This window comes from Cucumis sativus, chromosome 6 (genome assembly GCF_000004075.3).
Source record: "Cucumis sativus cultivar 9930 chromosome 6, Cucumber_9930_V3, whole genome shotgun sequence".
NCBI lineage: Eukaryota > Viridiplantae > Streptophyta > Magnoliopsida > Cucurbitales > Cucurbitaceae > Cucumis > Cucumis sativus.
This window is the reverse complement of record NC_026660.2, coordinates 17,161,330-17,181,744: the sequence shown is the minus strand read 5'-3', so window position 1 is coordinate 17,181,744 and position 20,415 is coordinate 17,161,330. Positions and strand designations below refer to the sequence as shown.

Below are 20,415 nucleotides of genomic sequence, written 5' to 3'. Positions count from 1 at the left end.
TAACACTCCTCCCGGGTCAAAATTTGATAATTATTTACGTTTGGTTGGATACTTAATTAGTTTTTCTCTTTAAAAAAAAGCTACACTTATAAAATTGCACTTTCATTAATTGATTTTCAAATTTCGAATTTTGTTGGCCCCATTTTAAAAGTGTTTTGAAAATTAAGCCAAACATTGAAAACTGAATAAAAGCTTTTAAAATTTTATTTCTCTACTTTGAAAGTTGGTTAAGATTTTAATTTATTAGGAGAAAATAAGGCTTAATTTTCAAAATCCAAAATACCAAAACCAAAATGATTATCAAAGATGGTTTTGATTTTTGGTTTCTAAAAATAAAGCTTATAAATACTCATTTCACTTCTAATTTCTTACCTAGTTATCAACTATTTATTGTACTTTTAAAAATCAAGTCAAAATTTGAGAATCATATTTGACTTAGTAACCATTTTGTTTTTGGTTTTTGAAAGTTAAATCTATTTCTTTTATTGGTAACCATTTTAACAAAAGGGAAGCTCTTCAAAATTACTTTCTGTAGTTTTCAAAATATGGAAAGATGTTTGCAGACTTAGTTTTGAGACACTAAAAACACAGCAAATAAAATAACTCAAAGTAGTTTTTGGTTTGGAACGTGTATGCAAGTGGATGCAAGAAAATGATGAAAAAATATGCATAATTATATATAAAAAAAACCAAATACCAAAAATAATATACAAAATGACTACAAAACAAAATCTTAGTGTTCAGTTTTATTTTGGTTAGTAGTGCCCTAAAGGTTAAGTTAATGTTTAGGTATATTTTGTTACTTGTACTTAAAATGATTTTTAAGAATTGTATGACATTGATACTATTTAAGTTAAAACATTAAAATTATAAACCAAAATTGAGACATAAATATATAATTTATTTATAAAAGATAAGCAAATATATACAATAATTTGGTAAAATAAAATGGTTTTGGAAGCTACGTGTGTAGTCTGTAGGTAGGTGACAACTATGATACAATTTTGTCTTACTAATCAATGACGTGGATTTACAAAAATTCCATGCAGCCACGTCACACGTTCGCGACTTGCCTCGTAACGCCGTTGCCTTTAAAACAAACAAGCCGTCTACATCTTCGAGGTAGCTACAGACGGCAAACTTCTTCCCGTAACAGCCCATCGGCGCCCTCCGCCTCACCTGTGGGTCCCGGGGGTTGCCTTTAATCGACGGCTCTAACTCTACCGTGCTCTTTCCTTTCTCACCGACTCCGTCACCTTAGTCCTTCCACTTTCCTTCTACCTTCGTGAACCACGTTTCCAATTATCGAAGCAACTTCCCCGATTTCCTCTTCTCCGTTCACCACACCCACGCCTCTTTCATTTCTCCTCCGCCCAATTCACACTCTCTCCAAATTTAATCGGTTTTTCACTTCCAACTTTCCTCGGGATAATCTCCTCCCCAGGTTCCATTGGATAATCTCTTTCGTTTTTATGTTCACTGTTGTACTATTTTTTGTTTCCTTGTAATTTCATTCCTCCATCCGCGTTTGTTTTAGCCTTTAAGGTCGTTATTTGCTGATTTATTGATGTTTTAGGGTTTTATGTTGATTCTTGGAACTTGATATCATTTTCCTTTGCGATTGGGCGGGAAATTAGCAACGGAGTTCTTTAAGTTTTAGTTATGTAATACTGAAACTGGAAGTATCTTTTTGTCATTGAGGCCGATTTTTCTGTAACTGGAATCTTCTTTATTATGTTTGAAGTCCACGCTGTTTAAGACTTCTAGCTATCGTGTAATCTTGACCAGGAGATCTTATTTTGATAGACTTGATGGTTACCGGTAATGTTGAATCGCGCATGCTCTCAGAGAGTTTTGTGTTCACTTGTGATCATTTCTTGTAATATTCGTATGCATGCTAATCTGTGAGGGATGATTGTTTTTGGTGCATCACAGACGATTTACTTGGTCATATTGATTTATTTTCCTAGGGAATTTTTCTAGTCTGCCGAATTGTGCATTCCTTATGTAGGAGGGGATTATACTGGTTTTGACGTGGAGGGAAATAGTGATCAGAAGAATTTTATACTATTACTGGTTAACTTTGCTCATAGTGGGAAGCTGATATTACTTCAAAGCTTGTGATACGGTTAGTCTAAGATTCTTAGAGCATGTTGGGGAGTTTCACTTTTCTCATTTTCAAAAGAAATTTTTAATCTTTCAAAACCAATTTTTACGATGTAAAAATTGCATTTGAAAGTTCAAAAGTAAATAATATATTTCGGGGTGAAAAAAAATCACTCCACTTCTCCCATTGTTTCTTGTTCTACTTGTCTTGCTCATTTTCTGGGTTTGGGCATGAGAGTCCCGATGGTTTCTCATTCTTGATGTTTATTCAGAATATTTTGACTTTATAGGTCTTATGCATATTGTTTGCTGGGGTTCTTCAACCTTTATACTCTTGTGTCTTGGTTCTTAGAAGTTCTACTTATTTACTTTCATAGACTCTGGCCCTTTCTGAAGTGCACTGAAGCCTCAGGATAATTTATTCTCGGATGACCTTTATTTTTTCACTTTGCGAGGGTTTGACTCATATTTCTCTGAGATCTCAATATGATTGAAGAGTGATCTGGGAGAAAAATTAGTTGAAGAAAAAAGATATTGGAAGATTGATTTATTAGTTGGTTTTGATCAAGTACAATCCTATTTAAACAGATTCTTTTAACAGTTTTGCTTGATGGGATGGAGGAGGGTTTTCTTCTACACACTGTTCATTCTCTTCAAAATGGTTGAATCCTCCAGTAGATCAGGGAAGATGTGGTTATTGAACTTAAGCAGCGAAGCAGCACCTAAGTTCAGCTGGACAATTCTCAGTGCTGGTGTATTCGTATTTGCTGCACTTGTTCTTTCCACGTTTCTCATCATTGAACATTTAGCTTCTTATAATCAACCAGAGGTTTGTTGTGTTCCTTCATTTGATTGGAATTCCAAAGTACTAGATATATTATTTTCTGTGAAATTCTTGAACTCTTCTACTTTGCTGCTTGGTGGGAATAGATGCCCATGTCCAGTCGAACTCATTGTACAACCAATGTGTTAGCCTTGGTGGATTTCATTTTGATGTCTAGTGGTATATCTTTTATTAGTTTAGATGGTTGTCTATGGGTACTCTCTCACTAAACATGATAACTTTGGTTACCTAAATGTCATACAAGATAGGAAGTGTGGAGAACGAGGACTTAGATGTCAAACAAAATAGGATGTGTGTGTGGAGAGTGAAGCTTATTGAAGTTTTACTCCTTTGACTTTCTTAGTGTAGAGGCTGTATATGTTTTCTGTGTGTTTTCATCTTTTGCTTATTTCAAGAGCTGATGCTATATAGCTATCTCTGTTCACATAGCATGTGGTGCTGTTCTGTTGTTTGACTTTCTCAGTGCAGGGGCTTTATATGCTCTCTGTGTGTTTTCATCTTCTTATTTCAAGAGGTGATCTATATAGCTATCAGTTATCACTGTATCACATAGCATATTTTTTTTGGCGCTGTCTGTTGATTGACAGAGTACCTTTTCTTGTTTCAGGAACAGAAGTTTTTGATTGGTCTTATATTGATGGTTCCTGTTTACTCTCTAGAATCGGTGAGAGGAGTACTACTATTTGTTTATTTACATCGTTTGTTTGTGTAATTTTTATTTCATTTTAAAGGCTCCTAATATTGCTGGGAATCTTAATATGTTGTCTCTTCCAACATTTATTGTTGACTCCAAGTTAAAACTTAAAACAAAAATAGGGAAGTTTTCTTTTTATTTTTTTGCAACTGCTCATTGGTTCTCGAGGATAAGGAACAGATTTCATCCTTCTTTGATCTTATAACTTTTATTGCTATCACTTGGTGTAAACTCTCCCCTCTCTAAAGCTATAGAGTTTCACATTCCTATAGAAAGGGTTTTTTGTGCTCCTATAGCACTGAGCCCTTTTGTAATTTCATTTATTAAAAAAAACCATAGTTCCCCTTTACAAAAGAGAACAAAGAAGAAACAGGGGTAATATAATTCTGCCGATGCATTTGTTTTAAGAAACATGCTTGCCAGATGGTTGCATAGTCAAGTGATGCAAACTTGGGATTCTCAAGAAATATATTTCAGGTTCAAGTTTGAAAATGATCTCATTTTATTTTGAATTATGCTTTGAACAATTTTCTCTCGTAAGCCTTTGTCCATGGATCTCGCAAAAAGAATTTTTGTTGGATTATTCTGTTTTTCACATATGGTATTCTCAGCATCCTAGCCTCTCTCCTTCCTTTATTAGATGGGTGGGAATTAGCCCTTGAAGGTATACACAAGAAAAAAAAATCAAGGCATCCTAGTTGGTTTCTTTTCCACAGCTGGTGCTTAGTATTCAAAAAGAATCTTGAACCTCAGTGTCATCTTGTTTCTTGCTAGTGTGCTGCATTTTGGGATTATATTTTTCTCTCTGTCTTGCCTTCAATCTCAATAATCTCCCATGAACATTTTCTGGGCATTCTTTCAAAAAAGAGTACTTTTGTGGTTTCATTTTATTAGGGCGTCCTAGTGGGATGTTTTCCTGGACAAAGAAAGGAATGCACTTCATCAATGATGAGGAATCCTTTAGGCATCGTTTGGACAATCTCACTGTTACTGCTTTTCTTGGACAGAACTTTTGGTACCATTCGGTAATTACAGTTTGATGTGCATTATTGGCGTGCTTTTCTTTTGTTACAATTTGATGTGCTTTTCTTTTGTAACTTCATTTATCCAGTGAAGCTTTTCCTTATTTTTTATTCTATCTATCTATCAATATATATATATATATATATATCAAAGAGGATCTACTTTGTTGGTTGGAGAAGTTTCAGAATGCGTTTAACTTATATTTGATGTTTTTCTACTTTTCATGTCATTAATATTTCGTTTTGGCTGCAGTTCCTGTCATTGTTAAATTCAAATGGTGCATTTAACTGTGAAGTGATACGGGACTGCTACGAGGCATTTGCATTATATTGCTTTGAAAGATACCTTATTGCTTGCTTGGGTATGTCTATGTTTATGGTATTGCAGTTATGTTTTTTGTTTTTTTTTTGTTTGCTGCTGGTTAAACATTTATAGCTATGACTTTTCTCCTTGTTTTGCTAGTTAGAAGGTTCTTTATTTCCATCTTATCACATTGAGGCTTTACTCCCCATCCTTTTGTATATTTTATATTTTAAATGAAGTTTTTTCTTTTAAATAAAGCAACGCATTGCAGTGATTTTATGCAATCTTTTCAATTTGCGGAGGCGCTGTTTTCTTAATTTGCATTATTGGCAGTATGTCTCAGCTAACAATTCGTAATATTTTAAAGAAGTTTATCTTCCTCTCAAAATAAGAAGGATGATTGGAGCATATAAACCTCTTTTCCTGCTTGTGATGTGTAAGTTTGGAAATCAGCTGATAAAACACTCCTCAATATGAGGCAAACTTTTTTATCACCCCTTTTTTGTTGCATCGTACATTATTGCTCGTGTGTTAGTTGTATGCAATGTAGTGTGAGATGCTAAATTGTTTTGGTGGGTGATTAATTCATTTTCCTAGGTTAGTTTGATGCCCTTAAATATGGATTTTTTTTTTACAATTTTTATATGGTTGAAAGGTGGTGAAAAACGCACAGTTGAATTCATGGAAAGTCAGACTGTTGTTGACTCTAGCACACCGCTTTTGGCGGAAAAATATGCATATGGGGTTGTAGAACACCCTTTTCCCTTAAATTGCTTCATAAGGGAATGGTATCTTGGTTCTGACTTCTATCATGCTGTGAAAATCGGTATTGTTCAATATGTATGTGATCATCTTTTTGCTTTTTCTTTCTTTTGAAATAATTGTGGTCTTGTCAAATTCAGATAATGATTTTGATCCTTGATTGACATCTCAGATGATATTGAAGATGATATGTGCGCTCCTAGCTATGATTCTTGAAAGTTTCGGGGTCTATGGAGAAGGAAAGTTCGAGTGGAGATATGGGTCTGTATTCTAATTCCTTTTTGTGTATGTTTTACAATTTTTAACATCACAGATGCCCCATGATCTTGATTGTCTATAATGTAGACAAATGTGATCAAACCTCTCTAGGATTTGGGTGTTAGAGAACTTCTAGTTCTAATGTACTTTTCCTAGTCTGTGGATGAATTTTGACCTGTCTCTGTATTCTTACAGTTATCCCTATTTGGCGGTTGTACTTAATTTTAGCCAATCGTGGGCCTTATATTGCCTTCTCCAATTCTATTCTGTCACAAAGGACAAATTGGAATCGATTAAACCATTGGCAAAGTTTCTTGTCGTCAAGTCAATAGTTTTCCTCACCTGGTGGCAAGGTGTTGCCGTTGCCTTTCTTTTCTCAATAGGAGCTTTCAAAGGGTCATTGGCTCGGGAGCTAAAGACACGCATACAAGATTACCTGATATGTATTGAGGTGAGTCGAGATTACATTTCTTGCCCGTTTGCTTCATTTATCTTGCAGCTGTGCTTTTAAGTTTTAGGCACGCCCTTCACTTTATTTTCTTTATTTTTTATTATTATTTTTATTTTTATTTTTTGTTTGAGATCAATTGAAATTATTAATTATTACATGCGATCCATACTTGGAAAATTATGATGTTATTGGAGTTAAATTCGTACCCAAGAGTATGGGTATTAGCTAGCATTTGATTGGACCCCTTGGGTATCATTTTCAAAAGGATAACCATCTCTGACTTTCAAGGGGGAGGAAACTCTGTTAAGGCCTATTTGAGGGCGGTTGAAAAATTTTCTTGGTTGAAAATTTTCTGGGAAAATTATGATGTCATTCCATCTGACCTGAAGCGAATTGAGTTGATTGTCAAGAATGTTAAATCTCGCATCATATTATCATATTATATCGTAATGACTTTTCTGTTTTCTGCTATCCTTTTATAAGTTCGAATTTCATTTGCAATCCGGCAAGTGTAAATTATAATAAATTAAAATTATGTCATCTCATTCAGATGGGTATTGCTGCCGTCGCACATGTTTATACCTTTCCAGCAGTACCTTACAAACGTGGAGAAAGATGTGTTCGTAATGTTTCGGTGCTGTCTGACTATGCATCACTAGGAACGCCACCTGATCCGGAGGAGGTTCAAGACTCTGAACGGACAACTAAAATACGCTTGGGTCGCCATGATGAGCGAGAGAAACGTTTGAATTTTCCTCAGAGTGTTCGAGATGTTGTCATTGGAAGCGGTGAAATTGTAAGACTTATTAAACCTTGTTCTTCTTAATCCTCCCATTTATTTCTGGGCACTGATAAGTTGGTTACTCTATTCCCCATCAGATTGTTGATGACATGAAGTATACAGTCACACATGTAGTAGAACCAGTTGAGAGGGGAATTGCAAAACTTAACAAAACGATCCATCGGTTCTCTGAAAATGTTAAACGGCATGAAGAGCAACGGAAGAGTGCCAAGGATGATAGTCATCTGATTCCTCTGAATTCTTGGTCAAAAGAATTTTCCGAAGTTGAAGAAAATATTACTCAAGGCAGTGTAAGTGACAGTGGAATCACCAATGGTAAGAGACAACATTCTCAATCAAAAGCCACGACTTCTCGAATTAGATTTGGCAGATAACATTCCATTTGTTGTGCATAAAGGAAATGTAAATCGTGAAAGGAACTCATGTGTTGGCAATATGGCATGATTTTTAAGCATGCTGATTGTTTCTTTTAGTTTAGAATAGAAATGTGAATGGCGGGGACTTTAAGTGGCTAAAAGTACTGCTCCTGGTCCCTTGTAGAGCTAACCCTTCTTAACCTCACCAAACTCATAAAAAAAATTTAGCCTCAGACACAGGATTTGATACAAAGATACGAAAAGAATCTGGACGGGTGCTTTTGGATTTTCTTTCTGTAAGACCAACTTTTTAGTAAACAGTTCTCTTTTTCCACTGAACAATTTGTTTGAAGGGGATGTAAATGCCGCCAATTTTCCCTTCATGTTCCTCAACTCTTTTGTTTGTCGACTAATCACGAAGACATGAACCACTCAACTTACCACACTTCTGGCTTGTTTCTCTCTCTCTCTCGTCCTCAGGTTGATATTTTTGCTTGATTTTTCTGCCATTTTTGGTTTGTATAAATATATAATTGTGATGCTAATTTCTGGTCTCTTTCCGTGTTGATACTGTGATATATTTTTCTGCCATTTACACCATTTTTTAAAGTGTGTATTTCCAAAATCTCATCAAATCATTTGGATAGAGATTAAAATTACAAAAAGAAAAGAAAAAAGAAGGAAGCCTTGGGAAAGAGAGCTGCGTACAAACCAACGGATTTGATAATGATCGGCATTTGTGGATTCCAAATTACAATGCAAACTGAATTGTTTCGGGCTTTGATTTCCAGAAGTTCGAAAAAAGTTGAAAATACTTAACCTTGTAAATATAACGAAGTTAACTTGTTTATTACTTGGATTATATCCTAGAATTTGACAGAATCGTTATATTTTACAAGATTATACATTTAATTCACCACATGCTCAGTAGTCATATAGTAATGATTTAATCTTTGTTTAGGGAACATAATTTCTATATTCATGGAATTTTAATACATATATGTTTTTTAATATTTAATTGAAAGTAGGTGAAGAAATGAACTTTAAATTTAGTTCTATTAGACATTTGAAGTTCAAAGGATCAATATTGTACATTCATATTTAATTGTTATGTTAGTCAAAATTTTCCCAGTAAACAAATCTTGCATTCAAAGTGGAATTGTATAACAAATTCCAACTCCTTGAAAGTGGCTGGTGCCTAACAGCCTCTTGGGAAAAAAAATCTAATTCAAATTAAATTTAGATGGCATTTGAAGTCTCCAAAATCTAGAAATCTAGACTATTATCTTTGATAGAGACTTATATAATTCTTAAAATTTCAAGATATACTTTTTTTCTTTCATAATTTTGATTTGCATCACACATTTTAAGTCGTATAAAAAATTAACCATATGTAATTATGAATATAAGTTTATGTTCACAATTTTGAATTTGTATAATTTATCTTCTTTTTTTTCTATAATTTAGACACACTTACACTTTAAACTTTCTAATTTCATATTGAACTATATGAGCAATAAAATTATCTCATCTTGGCGTAGTTCGTCAAATTTTTTTAGAGATGCTAAATCATTGATTTTGACATGAAAGATAAAATAGTAACTTAATTCTTTTAAAAAATCAAAACCTTTTTTTGACAACATGTCATGTGTTTAAGTGGCTTTACTCAACTATTTTTTCTTTCATATTTTTATACACTACATTACTAACAATTTCTTTTTTTTTTTTTCGGTTTTTTCCTAATGGAAATCAACTTAAAAAAATATGTAGAATGGTTGATTTCAAAGTAGTTTGCGTAGTCATGTTATGTCTAAGATTTCATTTGTTTTATTATTGGAATTTGACTAAGATTTAAGAGAAATTGTTAGAAGTAACCTAAAAAAAGTTTTCATATTTTGCAACTAACTTTTTGGAGAAAATCGTCAAAATTGTTTCCCATGGTTCTTCTTTGCCAATATCAACCCTGAAATTCGAATTCAAATTTTGAAAATATTACGTAAGATTTAGTATAAGATTTGAAGAATATTTGAAAAGGCATAATTTGATGTAATACTCGAAGATTTGAAAGAACTATGTACGTTTATTCTGGACTAGAAGAAGTATTTCAACCAATTTAAAAAGTGGTAGTTGTGAAAAGGAAAATGTTTTCAATGATTTCACAAGAATTAACACAAACGTGAAATTAAATATAATGAACAAACAAACAGGTTGAAGATTCACCCTTATGACGAGACGTTCTTACAAACAAAACAAATGCAACTTTAATGGAAGAAATGGGATTTGTGTCCAACAAAGAGGGTTTACTTAGGTCGTCGCTTAAAAATAAACTTATTTGGTTGGTGAGTAGAAAAAAAGTGCAGGGTGGCAATGGATTATGTCAGTGATGACTTCAAGGGAACACCGCCATTGTAAGTAACCATCTTTCCTTTCCTTGCTCTTCTGCATTATATAAGATGCCATTCCCCTCTTTACCCACAAAGCAAATCCATCCCTAGACCCTTCATTTCACAATGGCCTATGGTGATGAGAAGTATCGTTCTCTTTTGACTGGTGATGAAGAGAAAAACACCAAATGGAGATATGGGGTTCCTCCTAACTATGATATTGTCAACAAACTCTTTGAAGAAGAGAGGACTACTGTATTTTCTTGCTCTCTAGCCCTCTAAATGTCTGTTTTGTTTTGTTTTTGTTTACATTTGGGTTGCAAGTGTAAAAGGGTGTAATCCCTCTTTAAGCTTTTAACTTATAAATTTCGTTGTTGAAGGTATGGCCTGTTGGGTCACTTGAAGAGAGAGTGCAAAGCCTAGTGAAGAATTTTGAGATGGAAATGTTCCATAAGATATCACCCAGTGACTTCAAAACAATAGATGTGAACAAATATACTTTCTCTCTCAATGGTATGAAGAACATAGGAAATTGCATCATAAACTAAATGTTTGAATCTTATGATAGTCATGTTGTTTCATCAAGTTGACTATATACTAAACAAAATAAACGTTTCTCATTTCTCAGGAAGAAAACCTTTAGCTGTTGGACAGGTAAGTAAACTTGGAGGTTACAATCCCTTCCTTCAGACATCCCTCCCTGATGAGTACAGGTAGTTTTTGAATGCTTTGAATTTGTTATTATCATTCTGAATGACTAAGAACAGTGTCTAAGTCTTAACATAATTTACATTCGTTTATACATTATTTACGTTTTCAGGTGTATGGTTTAGAGAGGTGTCACGTATAAACCCTCAAACTCTACTACAGATCTTTAATGGATGTAGCTAACATATTAGTGAATAGTGGTGTTGATTTTTCTTTTTTTACTGTTTGTATTTTTTCACTTTCTTTAATTGTCAAATTCATAAAAGGTACTATAATGCTGAAAAGGAGACTGCTGAATCATCTCACCGAGCTTTCACTGCGACATTCCTTAGAGGTTTTGCTCTTGAGATTATCCAAGTTTATTCAGGGCCCCCAAATATTGTGTTCAAGTTTAGGCATTGGGGCTACATGGAGGGGCCGTTCAAAAACCATGCCCCCACTGGGGAGATAATTGAATTCTATGGAGTTGCCATTTTCAAGGTAAGACCCAACTTCAAATCTTGCTTGTATGTTACTCATTCTGGCTTGTCCTCATCGAACTTTTTGATGAACCAGGTGAATGAGAAAGATAAAATTGAGGGGGTGGAGTTCTTTTTTGACCCAGCGGAGTTGGTTGGAAAACTCCTGAAAGGTCCTGATTTGGATGGCTCGGTTGAAAAGGCGATGTCAAGCTGCCCTGTCTTGAGAAACACAGGGTAGAGTTTTACATTGTGATTCAATATTTCAACTTTCTACCAATTTATTGCCTGGGATTTACAAGTATATCATGAAGCAAATAAATGTAACCACATCATTATCTACTAGTTCGAATAAAGCTCTACCTCTTTCACTTTCCTTTTTTTCTTTTGTTCACATTCTCTCCAGTTTGGTTAGATGTTATATTAAACTTACCGTCACTTACTAGCTTAAGCTTTTGGGTTGAATTGGTGATTTAAGAAGTTTTAACATGAAACTGAAATACTGAAGTTGTAATAAGTGTTATGTAGCAAATTATAAAAATTAATTAGAGAAGAAGAAAAAAGAATAACACCAGGTATACTTGGAAAACCTAGTTTAGGGAGAAAAAATCACCATACGACTCTTTTGTATATTTTCTTTATCATCAAAAGAATACAAGGGATGAAATATTTATAGGTCATAATGAGCCTTGACAAAAAGGAAATAAACAAAGATACAAAGATTACACAAACACCTTTAGGACAATTATTTTCAATACACCCTCTTCAAGTTGGGGCATAGGTGTCAATCAGACCCAACTTGCTAATACATGAGTCGAAATTCCTTCCCTTAATGAAGTGTTTGCCGGTCTCCACATGTTTGATTCTGTCATGTTGAACGGAGTTATTGGCTATGTTGATAGTGGCTTTGTTATCACAAAATAGCTTCATAGGTAAGTCATCGTTCTGGTGAAGGTCAAATAGGACCTTCTGTAACCAAATCTATTTACAAATTCCCATGCTCACAGCTCGGTATTTAACTTCTGCACTACTCCTAACAACAACCCTTGCTTCTTGCTTCTCCAAGTTACAAGGTCGCACCAGACAAAGGTACAATATCTCGAAGTAGACTTTTTGTCAGTCACATATCCAACCCAATCTGAGTCAGTATAGGCCTCAATGGACCTTTTGCTAGTTTTCCTGAATATCAAACCTTCTTCTGGAGTAGTTTTCAAATATCTCAGAACACGATTTACAAATTCCATGTGTTCTTCGTACGGAGCTTGCATAAACTGATACACTGTACTAATTGCATAGGAGATATCTAGTCTAGTATGAGATAGATAAATCAACTTGCTCACTAACCGGTGATACTTTTCTTTATCAATAGGAGCTTTGTCAACATAACTTCCTAGTTTTTCATTGAACTCTATAGGGGTATCAGTCGGACGACATCCAATCATACATGTTTTCTTCAATAGGTTAAGTGTATATTTCTTTTGTGAAACCAAAATTCCTTCCTTTGATCGTGAAACCTCCATCCCAGGGAAGTACTTTAGATTTCCTAGGTCTTTATTCTCAAACACGTCACCCATCTTCCTTTTTCGCCTAGTAATCTCAGAAATATCATCGCATGATAAGACAACATCATTGACGTAAACAATCAATACAACAATTTTCCTAGATTCAGATCTCTTTGTAAATAGTTTTTGATTAGAGTGTTCGTGAGTTACCCATGGGACTTAACAAATGTGGTGAATTTATCGAACCAAACTTTGGTAGATTGTTTCAAGCCACGAAGAGATTTTTGAAGTTTATGCACTTGATGATTAAATTGGACCTCAAATTCTGGAGGGAAACTCATGTACACTTCTTCCAAATCGCCATTTAGGAAGACATTTTTACATCAAGTTGGTGAAGAGGCCACTTCTTATTGATTGCAATGGACAGAAGAACCTTGACTGTGTTTAACTTTGCCGCAGGTGAAGTCTCTGAGTAGTCTATTCCATACGTTTGAGTGAACCCTTTTGCAACTAGCTTGACTTTGTATCGGTCTAATGTCCTATCTGATTTATATTTCATAGTGAACACCCATTTGCATCCCATTGTCTTGTGCCCTTTGGTAGATTACATAGATCCCATGTCTTGTTTTTTTTCAAGAGCTCCCATTTATTCCATGATAGCTGCCTTCCACTTAGGACTTTCCATAGCCTCATATATGTTCTTTGGTATTGTTGCAACATCAAGACATGTAGTGAAAGCCTTGAACTCAAGTGATAGACTGCTGTAAGATATGTAGTTACACACAGATTGCTTCGTGCACAACCTCGTGCCCTTCCTCAAAGCAATGGGCATGTCAAGAGAAGGATCATAACTCCCTGGCTTATCTGAGTCATCTGAACTAGTCTCACCTAGTTGTGTTTCGGCTCTATTTTCATCACATCTGGCAGCCTTTTTTTCTTCTGCAACTGTTACATTATTGTTAAGATACCTTGTCCTGAAACTCAGAAAAATGTTGGAACTCAGAATCCAACACAAAATCAATAGGAATAGACTTCAGATCTTTATTGCTATTACAGAATTCAGATTACAGGACAAGAAATTGAATTGAATCGTTATCTTCAATTCGATGGATACAATCTCTCCCTCACCAATCTACTACCCTATCTCTCAAGGATGCATAGAACTGATTTACAACAGAAAACTAACTAACTTTCCCTTCCAACTTATTTTCTATTTATATGACTCCCCTCTACCTTGTGGTCCCCACTTTCGGTTATTTTCCAGCTAACTTCTGCACGACTTATTCTTCTTCTTTCTACTGTACTGATGAAATATTGGTGGTCTAACATTGCATCCTCGTTCCAATTTCACCTTGTCCTCAAGGTGGAAATCAGGAAAGGATTGTTGAACATCATCATAATTCTCCCAAGTTGCTTCATGTTGAGGTAATCCTTTTCAGCTCATCAAAACCTCCCAAACTACCTTATCATTCTTTTGGTAACCATAGACTTCGTTCGGTACAACAATCCACTCACGATTCTCAGTCATATAAGGTACCAATTCCGGATCATCCTTACATTCCCCAAAAGATCTTTTCAATTGAGAGACATGGAAAACTGATGACAACTCCAGCTTGTAAGCTACAGGTCCAATTCTCTTAAGAATTTTATACAGACCAAAGTATTTGGGAGATAATTTCTCATTCCGCCTCTTCCTCATTGATACCTGTCTGTAAGGCCGAATCTTCAAATATACCATATCTCCTTCAAACTCTACATGCCTTCGTTTAAGATCAGCATAGCTTTTCATTTTCTCTTGCGCCACCCGACGGTGATCTCGCAATGCTCCCAGGGCTATATCCCTTTCTTTCAACTGCTCATCAAGTGTGGAGTTTGGTGTCTCTCTATCTCCATAATAAATGAGTGGTACAAGTGTTCGTACATGTTGCTTGAAAGGGTGAAACTCCCAACGACCTTTGGTACGTAGTATTGTACCAATACTCTGCCCAGTAAATCCATTTTACCCATTTTGTCTCCTTAAAAGTAATGTAAGTAGATTTTCACTAATCTATTCACTACCTCTGTCTGCCCATTCAACCCATTTTGTCTCCGTAAAAGTAATGTAATACTGGTTATTTCCTTTCTTTGTTATATTTCATATTGTGGCTGTAACCTTTTAGCTTATATATAAATAAAGAATAGCAGAGTACTGTCTCTCTTTGGCCATTGTTAGGTGTTTTATTTGGTATTTTGGGTTGGAAGCCTGACATGTGTCTTTTCCATGAGGCTTTAGCCCATAATCTTTCAATTGTAAGGTATGGCTACCTATGCGACTTGGAAATCCAGGACATGGACATGTGCTTAATATAGTTATTTATTACTTCGTAATATTTGACCAAATAAACATGATTTAGCACAACATTGTATGGATCTTTTCTAAAATCTTTTGAAACTCAAATATGATATGATTAATTTCTTTTTTATAGGTTGTACTACTGTGTCTTCCTTGAGTTATAAGGAGATAAGACATGATTAATATGACAACAATTCATTTGATAAACCCAACTGGAAGAAATGTGAATTCTTCCGTGGTTAACTTTTTATAAGGTTCTTATCCAACTTCATCTGTTGATATATACAAACACTCGTATATTTAATTCATTACATCATTCATCTGTCATTCATGATGAACAGCTGTAGGAGACCTTGGAGATCGCCTTCAATTTGACTGCACAATTAAAGAGGAAGTTTCAGGTTCCCCCATCTTAAGCAAGAATGGTAGAATGTGAAGTTATAACTCATTTTAAATTGCATTCAGTGATATGAAGTAATCATCCTGCCCCTCTGGCTAAAGACACGCATTCCTACATAAAATCTATAACCCTGGTTGACTAAAAACTTAAAACTGATATTGAATTGTTGGAACTTCCAACATTTTCTCTGGACAGCGTACTTGCCGCAGCATTTGCCAACTACTCAAGGAATTGGAACAATAAGCAGAATTTGGTAGCACCAGCAAAAGTCTTTAGGAGGTAATTGTTTTTGCTTGCAGTCTTGTAGATGATCAAGATGAAACATGGGTGAAAATTGATAAGAGGTACAAAGTTACTGATGTTGAAGAATCAACTAACTAATGTTTATTGGATAACATGAAACTCTATATCAAAACGAATTGACAACGAGGAGAAAACCAATTGACAATGAAAGGAGTAGGCTATTTTCCATTTTAAGATTACAAAATCCCTTGTGGGAAGCAAGGAGCTTGTTCTTTGGTACATGCCTACTTTATTTAATCGGGCAAGCAGATTGTGTTTATGGTCAAAACTGTGAAGTCTGTCGACTGATGAAGATTATCAAGTTTGAATTTGCATTATTTTGTGCCAAAAGAAAAACAATTTGGAACTTTGTATATTATCACATTCTGCTGACTTTTATTTACTCCCCTCTTTGTGATAAGAGTGATCTAGAATGAGGCTAATTTGGTCATACAATTTTGTTTACGAACAACAAACTGCATTTTTTTTGGGAAGAATTCAGTTACCACTTTCGGTATCATTCAAAAAAAGATAATTGTTTTGTTGACATTGACCAAACAGAAAACACCATATATTATACAGTTAAAGATTACAGACTTGACGTGCGGTAGTAAAGTAGTAATTCTACCAGTTACATTACAAGCCTAACTGTTATATCTGTATGAAGCAGAAAGATGAGAAGTGTATGAATAAAATACCTTCAGGAAGTTTAGATGGAAAAGAAACTTTCCTGTGCTACCTATGGCAGTTGTATTTACATGTTTTCTATACATAAGAAAATGTAAATGAAACAAAGAGAACTCAAAACTTGGGAAACTATTCTTCTTTTGTCCATTGGTCTTTCTTTATGCAGACTTTAAGCGATCTAACCTGTACAGTCTCTGGAAAAGAAATCCATGAACGTGATCAGTAGGTAAACCGTGATTAAGTTGGTTCTAATGCTGAAAGTAATACTTGAGTTTACCAGAATATTATGGATATCTTCTAGAAAAGGTGCGAGTTGGGAAATGAAGGAGTCTATTTCCTCCACAAGGGCATCGTTGTTTTCGTCTTTGGCCATTAGAAGATTAGCAAAGGTTTCACTATCTGGCACAAGTTTCAGAGCTATCTGCACAAACCATAATATTAATTTTTGTTTATATTAAACCACTATGATCATCAGATTAGATGTAAAGTAAAATAAAGCAGAAAGGGGTCAATTTGACCCGTTGTAACTGCTTCAATACACAAGATTTAATCCTTGTTTGAAACAGGTATAGGGATAAACACGTAGAATTACTTAAAGAGTATAATTACTTTGAAAGCAGCAGATGAAATCCATCCATGCCATGGCTTTAGAGTAAGGTTGTAAGCATCCTCAACCGCTTGCTCCATGCTCAGCCTAGGTTCTTCTTTTGACTTTTGTAATAAAGACACTGTAAAATCCAGTGACCTAAGTAAAAACACCATAATTAGTGTTATCATCAAGTCTTTCTCTCTATTCTTCACAGGTGAATGAAAAGTCAGTATGATCATTAAATACAGATGCAATTTTTAATAAAGTTGGTCTCTTTATGAACTTTAGGTTTGTTTTCCTCCTTGTTCTCATTCATATTATAATACATATCTTGCTTGTCATCATTCTCACAGCTTTGAGTTACTTTATTCGTTTCCTAACTCCTTAAGTCCTAACCTTAAATAAACTCATAAAAGAATCAATCAATGTTATTTTATGTTCATTTATAATATATAATCAACAACTCCATAGAAAAGGGGAGAGAGAGAGAGAGATAGAGAGAGAGAATAATGGATAGAACTTAACAGATATCTTCTGGTCTTTCTCAGAGAATGATGAAACAGTTACTAAAAACAGAACAGAGAACAGCACAACAAAAGCCAGAGAAGGAACCAGCTAGCAGGGAGAAACACTTGTTAAAACACCAATTGACCCAAAATTTAAGCTGACGGGCAAAGGTAAATTTAATACACTTCCACCGTAAATCTATGAAACAAGTTGAAGAATGAAAAAGTTACCTCGTCAACCAAAGAAAGGCTCTGCTACAACTGGTAAGCTTCCTTGCATTTCCTTCATTTGTCTCTTTCTTCAAAATTTCTACCATATTGGAATACATCGAAGGATCAGACTCATACATGTTCTCCAACCTCTGCATTTTACACCACCATTTTATTGTAAGTAATAGACATAGAGAGGAAAAGAGAGAAAGCTTTATGCTATTTTGATACTGTGTATACCTGAATGTTCTGATAAATGTCTTGTCTTAGAACAGTCATTGTTGGTCCTACCTTATCTGCAGCAAAAGAAAAGACCAAAAACCAATCTCATTTTAACAACAAGAACATTTGTTCTCGAAACAAGCAGGGAGACAGAGAGTGTAAATTACCTAGAAATTGAAGGATCAAATTGCAAATAGAAAGAAAGTGGTTGGTGGGTATGCTAGAAGCAGCATGATCAACAGGTTTGAACTTAGCCAACACTGAAAGCTCAGCTGTTGAAGACCTCATTTCAGATTCCTTTTCCACTTCTCTCTTCCTCTTCATATACAAATTAATAAACTAAAACCCCTTCTTTCACTTCTTGGTTTCCAGTTTAACCCTTTGATTTTCAAATATTCTTATAAAGGAAGGACCATTCTTTCTCCGTCTCCTTCTCTCCTCCTTTTGCCTATGCTCTGAGCTGAGCTCTCAGTAAAGTTGAGTTCCCCTTTATTTATATTTTCAATTTTCCTTTGTTAAAGAGGAAAGCTCTCAGATTTAAGAAATGTTGATGGTGACTGCAGATTTGACCTCAATTATCAGCAACCTCCCTGCTTAAACAATTGATTGAATCTAAAACATGATTTTTTTTTAAAATATTAATAAATCTCATACAGTTCAGCAACTTGATAAGAATAAAGATTGAAAAAGTTTTTATATTCCCATGAGAATGCACTATGGTTGTCCATGGAATGCACATTCCAAAGCTCATAACAGTAGAATTTAATTATTAGGGTTGATTTGGATTGATTTTATATGGTTAAATTTTATTCTTTTTCGAATTTGTAGTGTTGATAACCAATTCAAAAAACTTTCTGGAAAGTGAGTCCGGGAAATGGATTTATTTTATGAGGAATAGTTGAATCTAAATTTTAGAATTCATTTTTTTGATTGTTTAATTGAGAATTCTTTCTCAATTTTCAGGATATATGAAAATGATACAATTGCCTCCTATCGTTACTTACTACCTCCACTAGAGACTACTAAGTTAAGTTACTAACGATAATTGTCATTTTGGTAACTATTGTCACATACCTCTAGCAATCACAATTTGCGCAGCTACTTGAATTGTGTGAAACTATTAATTCATGAATTATAAAAAAAAATTTAAAAGTTTTTCTTCCTTTTTTTTCTTTTGTTTTTTTGAAAGAATCCAAATGCAATCAATTTCATACCGTTTTCATTTTTTACGCATCTTCAAAACTTTGTTATAAAATACATTTCTTTCAATTTACATACTACTTTGGTAAGATTTACTTTTAACTAATCAATTCATTATTAAAATGGAAGTGAAATTGATATGTATTCTTTCAAAAAGTATATAAATGATATGAAAAGAAGCTTATTGTTTGTGAATTGTGATAAAGATTAGAAATGGTAATTAAAAGTGGAAGGAAATTGAAATAAAGCAAGTGATCCTAAATAAAGTATCCAAATTATATTACGTCTCCAAAAAGATAATGCATGAACACAACTTTCATAGATATATACCTATCAATGTTCTCATAAATCCAATAAATATTATACCAAAGTATTAACAAAAAAGATGTTCAAGAATTTCAATTAATAATTATAACCCATAAACAATAATATCCACACAATATTCAATTTCAAGTTTAATATATCAATTTTTATTTTTTTCTAATAATTTTCTTTTTTACCTAAAAAAATGTCAAATAAATTTTAAGAAAACGACTCTTATGCATATTCAAGCATTTTTTTAATCAACAAAATTAATAAATTTTAATCGATTTTGTTTTCAGACTAGCAAACTCGGACCACAAACCTTGTGGCTATTAACATGATTACATTCTAAATGATAAAGTCTTTTACAAAATATAACAAAAATTTAGATTCTATCATAGATATGGTTAGAAACAGTGGGCTCAGGTCATGATGAAAGTCCATTGGTAGTTAAGATTTACTTTGCCCTAATTTTTCATCCTTTTAATTAGGTTAGTGTTACCTTTAAATTTTTTCTCTTTGTATCTTTATGAATTATTAGAAAACAATAAAACCAACTGCATCGTGGTTTTTCTCCATGTATTAGGATTTCCATGTAAAATTGTGTGTTCTTTGTCTCTACTTTCAATATGGTATCAGAGCATGACATTGATCAAACCCTAGACAATACAACTCGTGATAGAAACCAAACAGATGAACTAGCTGCCAGTATTAGTGTCGTTGTTGTCATCGTTGTTGTCGTCGATGTTCAAATCATTGTTGCCATGGATGAATGACTTCGTCGTCTTCAGACAATGTTGGCCAACGTAATTCTATAGATTTTGTTGTTGTATGTACTGTCAAACGTTGCCCACGCACCTTCGTCGGACCTCCACATGCCGACTCATCTTGCCCAAACAGCATCGACCAGGCTTTCTATGCAACCCTTTTCTTCCTTTGCAGCCTATATTGCTATCCATGTGCCGCTTCATGCACTGCCACTTAATTTCAGCAGACCACCACGCTTCCGCAATCAAATATGTATGTCCTACCA

General features: G+C 34.3%; 3 protein-coding genes across 18 annotated transcripts; 2 read left to right on the top strand and 1 right to left on the bottom strand.

Moving 5' to 3' along the window:
* Positions 1-1,196: 1,196 nt before the first annotated feature.
* Positions 1,197-8,153, top strand: LOC101203343 (protein LAZ1 homolog 1). Of its 9 annotated transcripts, none has more exons than XM_031887406.1 (11): positions 1,197-1,444; positions 2,708-2,935; positions 3,380-3,464; positions 3,558-3,614; positions 4,539-4,669; positions 4,920-5,028; positions 5,626-5,810; positions 5,905-5,993; positions 6,186-6,441; positions 6,992-7,237; positions 7,321-8,153. In XM_031887406.1, the coding sequence occupies exons 2-11, from the start codon at positions 2,717-2,719 to the stop codon at positions 7,615-7,617; spliced, it is 1,674 nt and encodes a 557-aa protein (XP_031743266.1). In that variant the 5' UTR covers positions 1,197-1,444; positions 2,708-2,716; the 3' UTR covers positions 7,618-8,153. The 9 variants fall into 9 exon arrangements, with proteins under 9 accessions (XP_031743266.1, XP_031743269.1, XP_031743265.1 ...); XM_031887409.1 differs by having other exon boundaries at positions 2,695-2,935; XM_031887405.1 differs by having other exon boundaries at positions 1,971-2,935.
* Positions 8,154-10,040: 1,887 nt separating this feature from the next.
* LOC101202865 (pathogen-related protein) lies at positions 10,041-18,303 on the top strand. Of its 7 annotated transcripts, none has more exons than XM_031887450.1 (9): positions 10,041-10,238; positions 10,364-10,496; positions 10,612-10,696; positions 10,958-11,171; positions 11,247-11,386; positions 15,117-15,237; positions 15,325-15,384; positions 15,579-15,662; positions 17,490-18,303. In XM_031887450.1, exons 1-6 carry the CDS (start codon positions 10,110-10,112, stop codon positions 15,145-15,147), a joined length of 732 nt encoding a protein of 243 aa, XP_031743310.1. In that variant the 5' UTR covers positions 10,041-10,109; the 3' UTR covers positions 15,148-15,237; positions 15,325-15,384; positions 15,579-15,662; positions 17,490-18,303. The 7 variants fall into 7 exon arrangements, with proteins under 7 accessions (XP_031743310.1, XP_031743308.1, XP_031743309.1 ...); XM_031887448.1 differs by having other exon boundaries at positions 15,325-15,408; XM_031887449.1 differs by having other exon boundaries at positions 15,325-15,457.
* Positions 16,186-18,341, bottom strand: LOC101203104 (glycolipid transfer protein 3). Of its 2 annotated transcripts, XM_004148764.3 has the most exons (6): positions 18,047-18,341; positions 17,898-17,953; positions 17,679-17,809; positions 16,962-17,097; positions 16,630-16,773; positions 16,186-16,546 (listed from the first exon to the last, which is right to left on the bottom strand). In XM_004148764.3, exons 1-6 carry the CDS (start codon positions 18,201-18,203, stop codon positions 16,511-16,513), a joined length of 660 nt encoding a protein of 219 aa, XP_004148812.1. In that variant the 5' UTR covers positions 18,204-18,341; the 3' UTR covers positions 16,186-16,510. The 2 variants fall into 2 exon arrangements, with proteins under 2 accessions (XP_004148812.1, XP_031743313.1); XM_031887453.1 differs by having other exon boundaries at positions 16,186-16,773.
* Positions 18,342-20,415: the final 2,074 nt, after the last annotated feature.

What these genes read in the sequence shown, in the direction of transcription:
- LOC101203343 (XM_031887406.1), top strand. Translation starts at nt 2,717, where the DNA reads ATGGGATGGAGGAGGGTTTTCTTCTACACACTGTTCATTCTCTTCAAA. An exon ending in CTTCTTATAATCAACCAGAG is followed by an intron (nt 2,936 to 3,379) that starts GTTTGTTGTGTT and finishes CTGTTCACATAG; the next exon opens with CATGTGGTGCTGTTCTGTTG. An exon ending in TCATTGGAAGCGGTGAAATT is followed by an intron (nt 7,238 to 7,320) that starts GTAAGACTTATT and finishes ATTCCCCATCAG; the next exon opens with ATTGTTGATGACATGAAGTA.
- LOC101202865 (XM_031887450.1), top strand. Translation starts at nt 10,110, where the DNA reads ATGGCCTATGGTGATGAGAAGTATCGTTCTCTTTTGACTGGTGATGAA. An exon ending in ATATACTTTCTCTCTCAATG is followed by an intron (nt 10,497 to 10,611) that starts GTATGAAGAACA and finishes CTCATTTCTCAG; the next exon opens with GAAGAAAACCTTTAGCTGTT. An exon ending in TCCCTCCCTGATGAGTACAG is followed by an intron (nt 10,697 to 10,957) that starts GTAGTTTTTGAA and finishes AATTCATAAAAG; the next exon opens with GTACTATAATGCTGAAAAGG.
- LOC101203104 (XM_031887453.1), bottom strand. Translation starts at nt 18,203, where the DNA reads ATGAAGAGGAAGAGAGAAGTGGAAAAGGAATCTGAAATGAGGTCTTCA. An exon ending in ACATTTATCAGAACATTCAG is followed by an intron (nt 17,810 to 17,897) that starts GTATACACAGTA and finishes TGTAAAATGCAG; the next exon opens with AGGTTGGAGAACATGTATGA. An exon ending in TTTCATCTGCTGCTTTCAAA is followed by an intron (nt 16,774 to 16,961) that starts GTAATTATACTC and finishes TGGTTTGTGCAG; the next exon opens with ATAGCTCTGAAACTTGTGCC.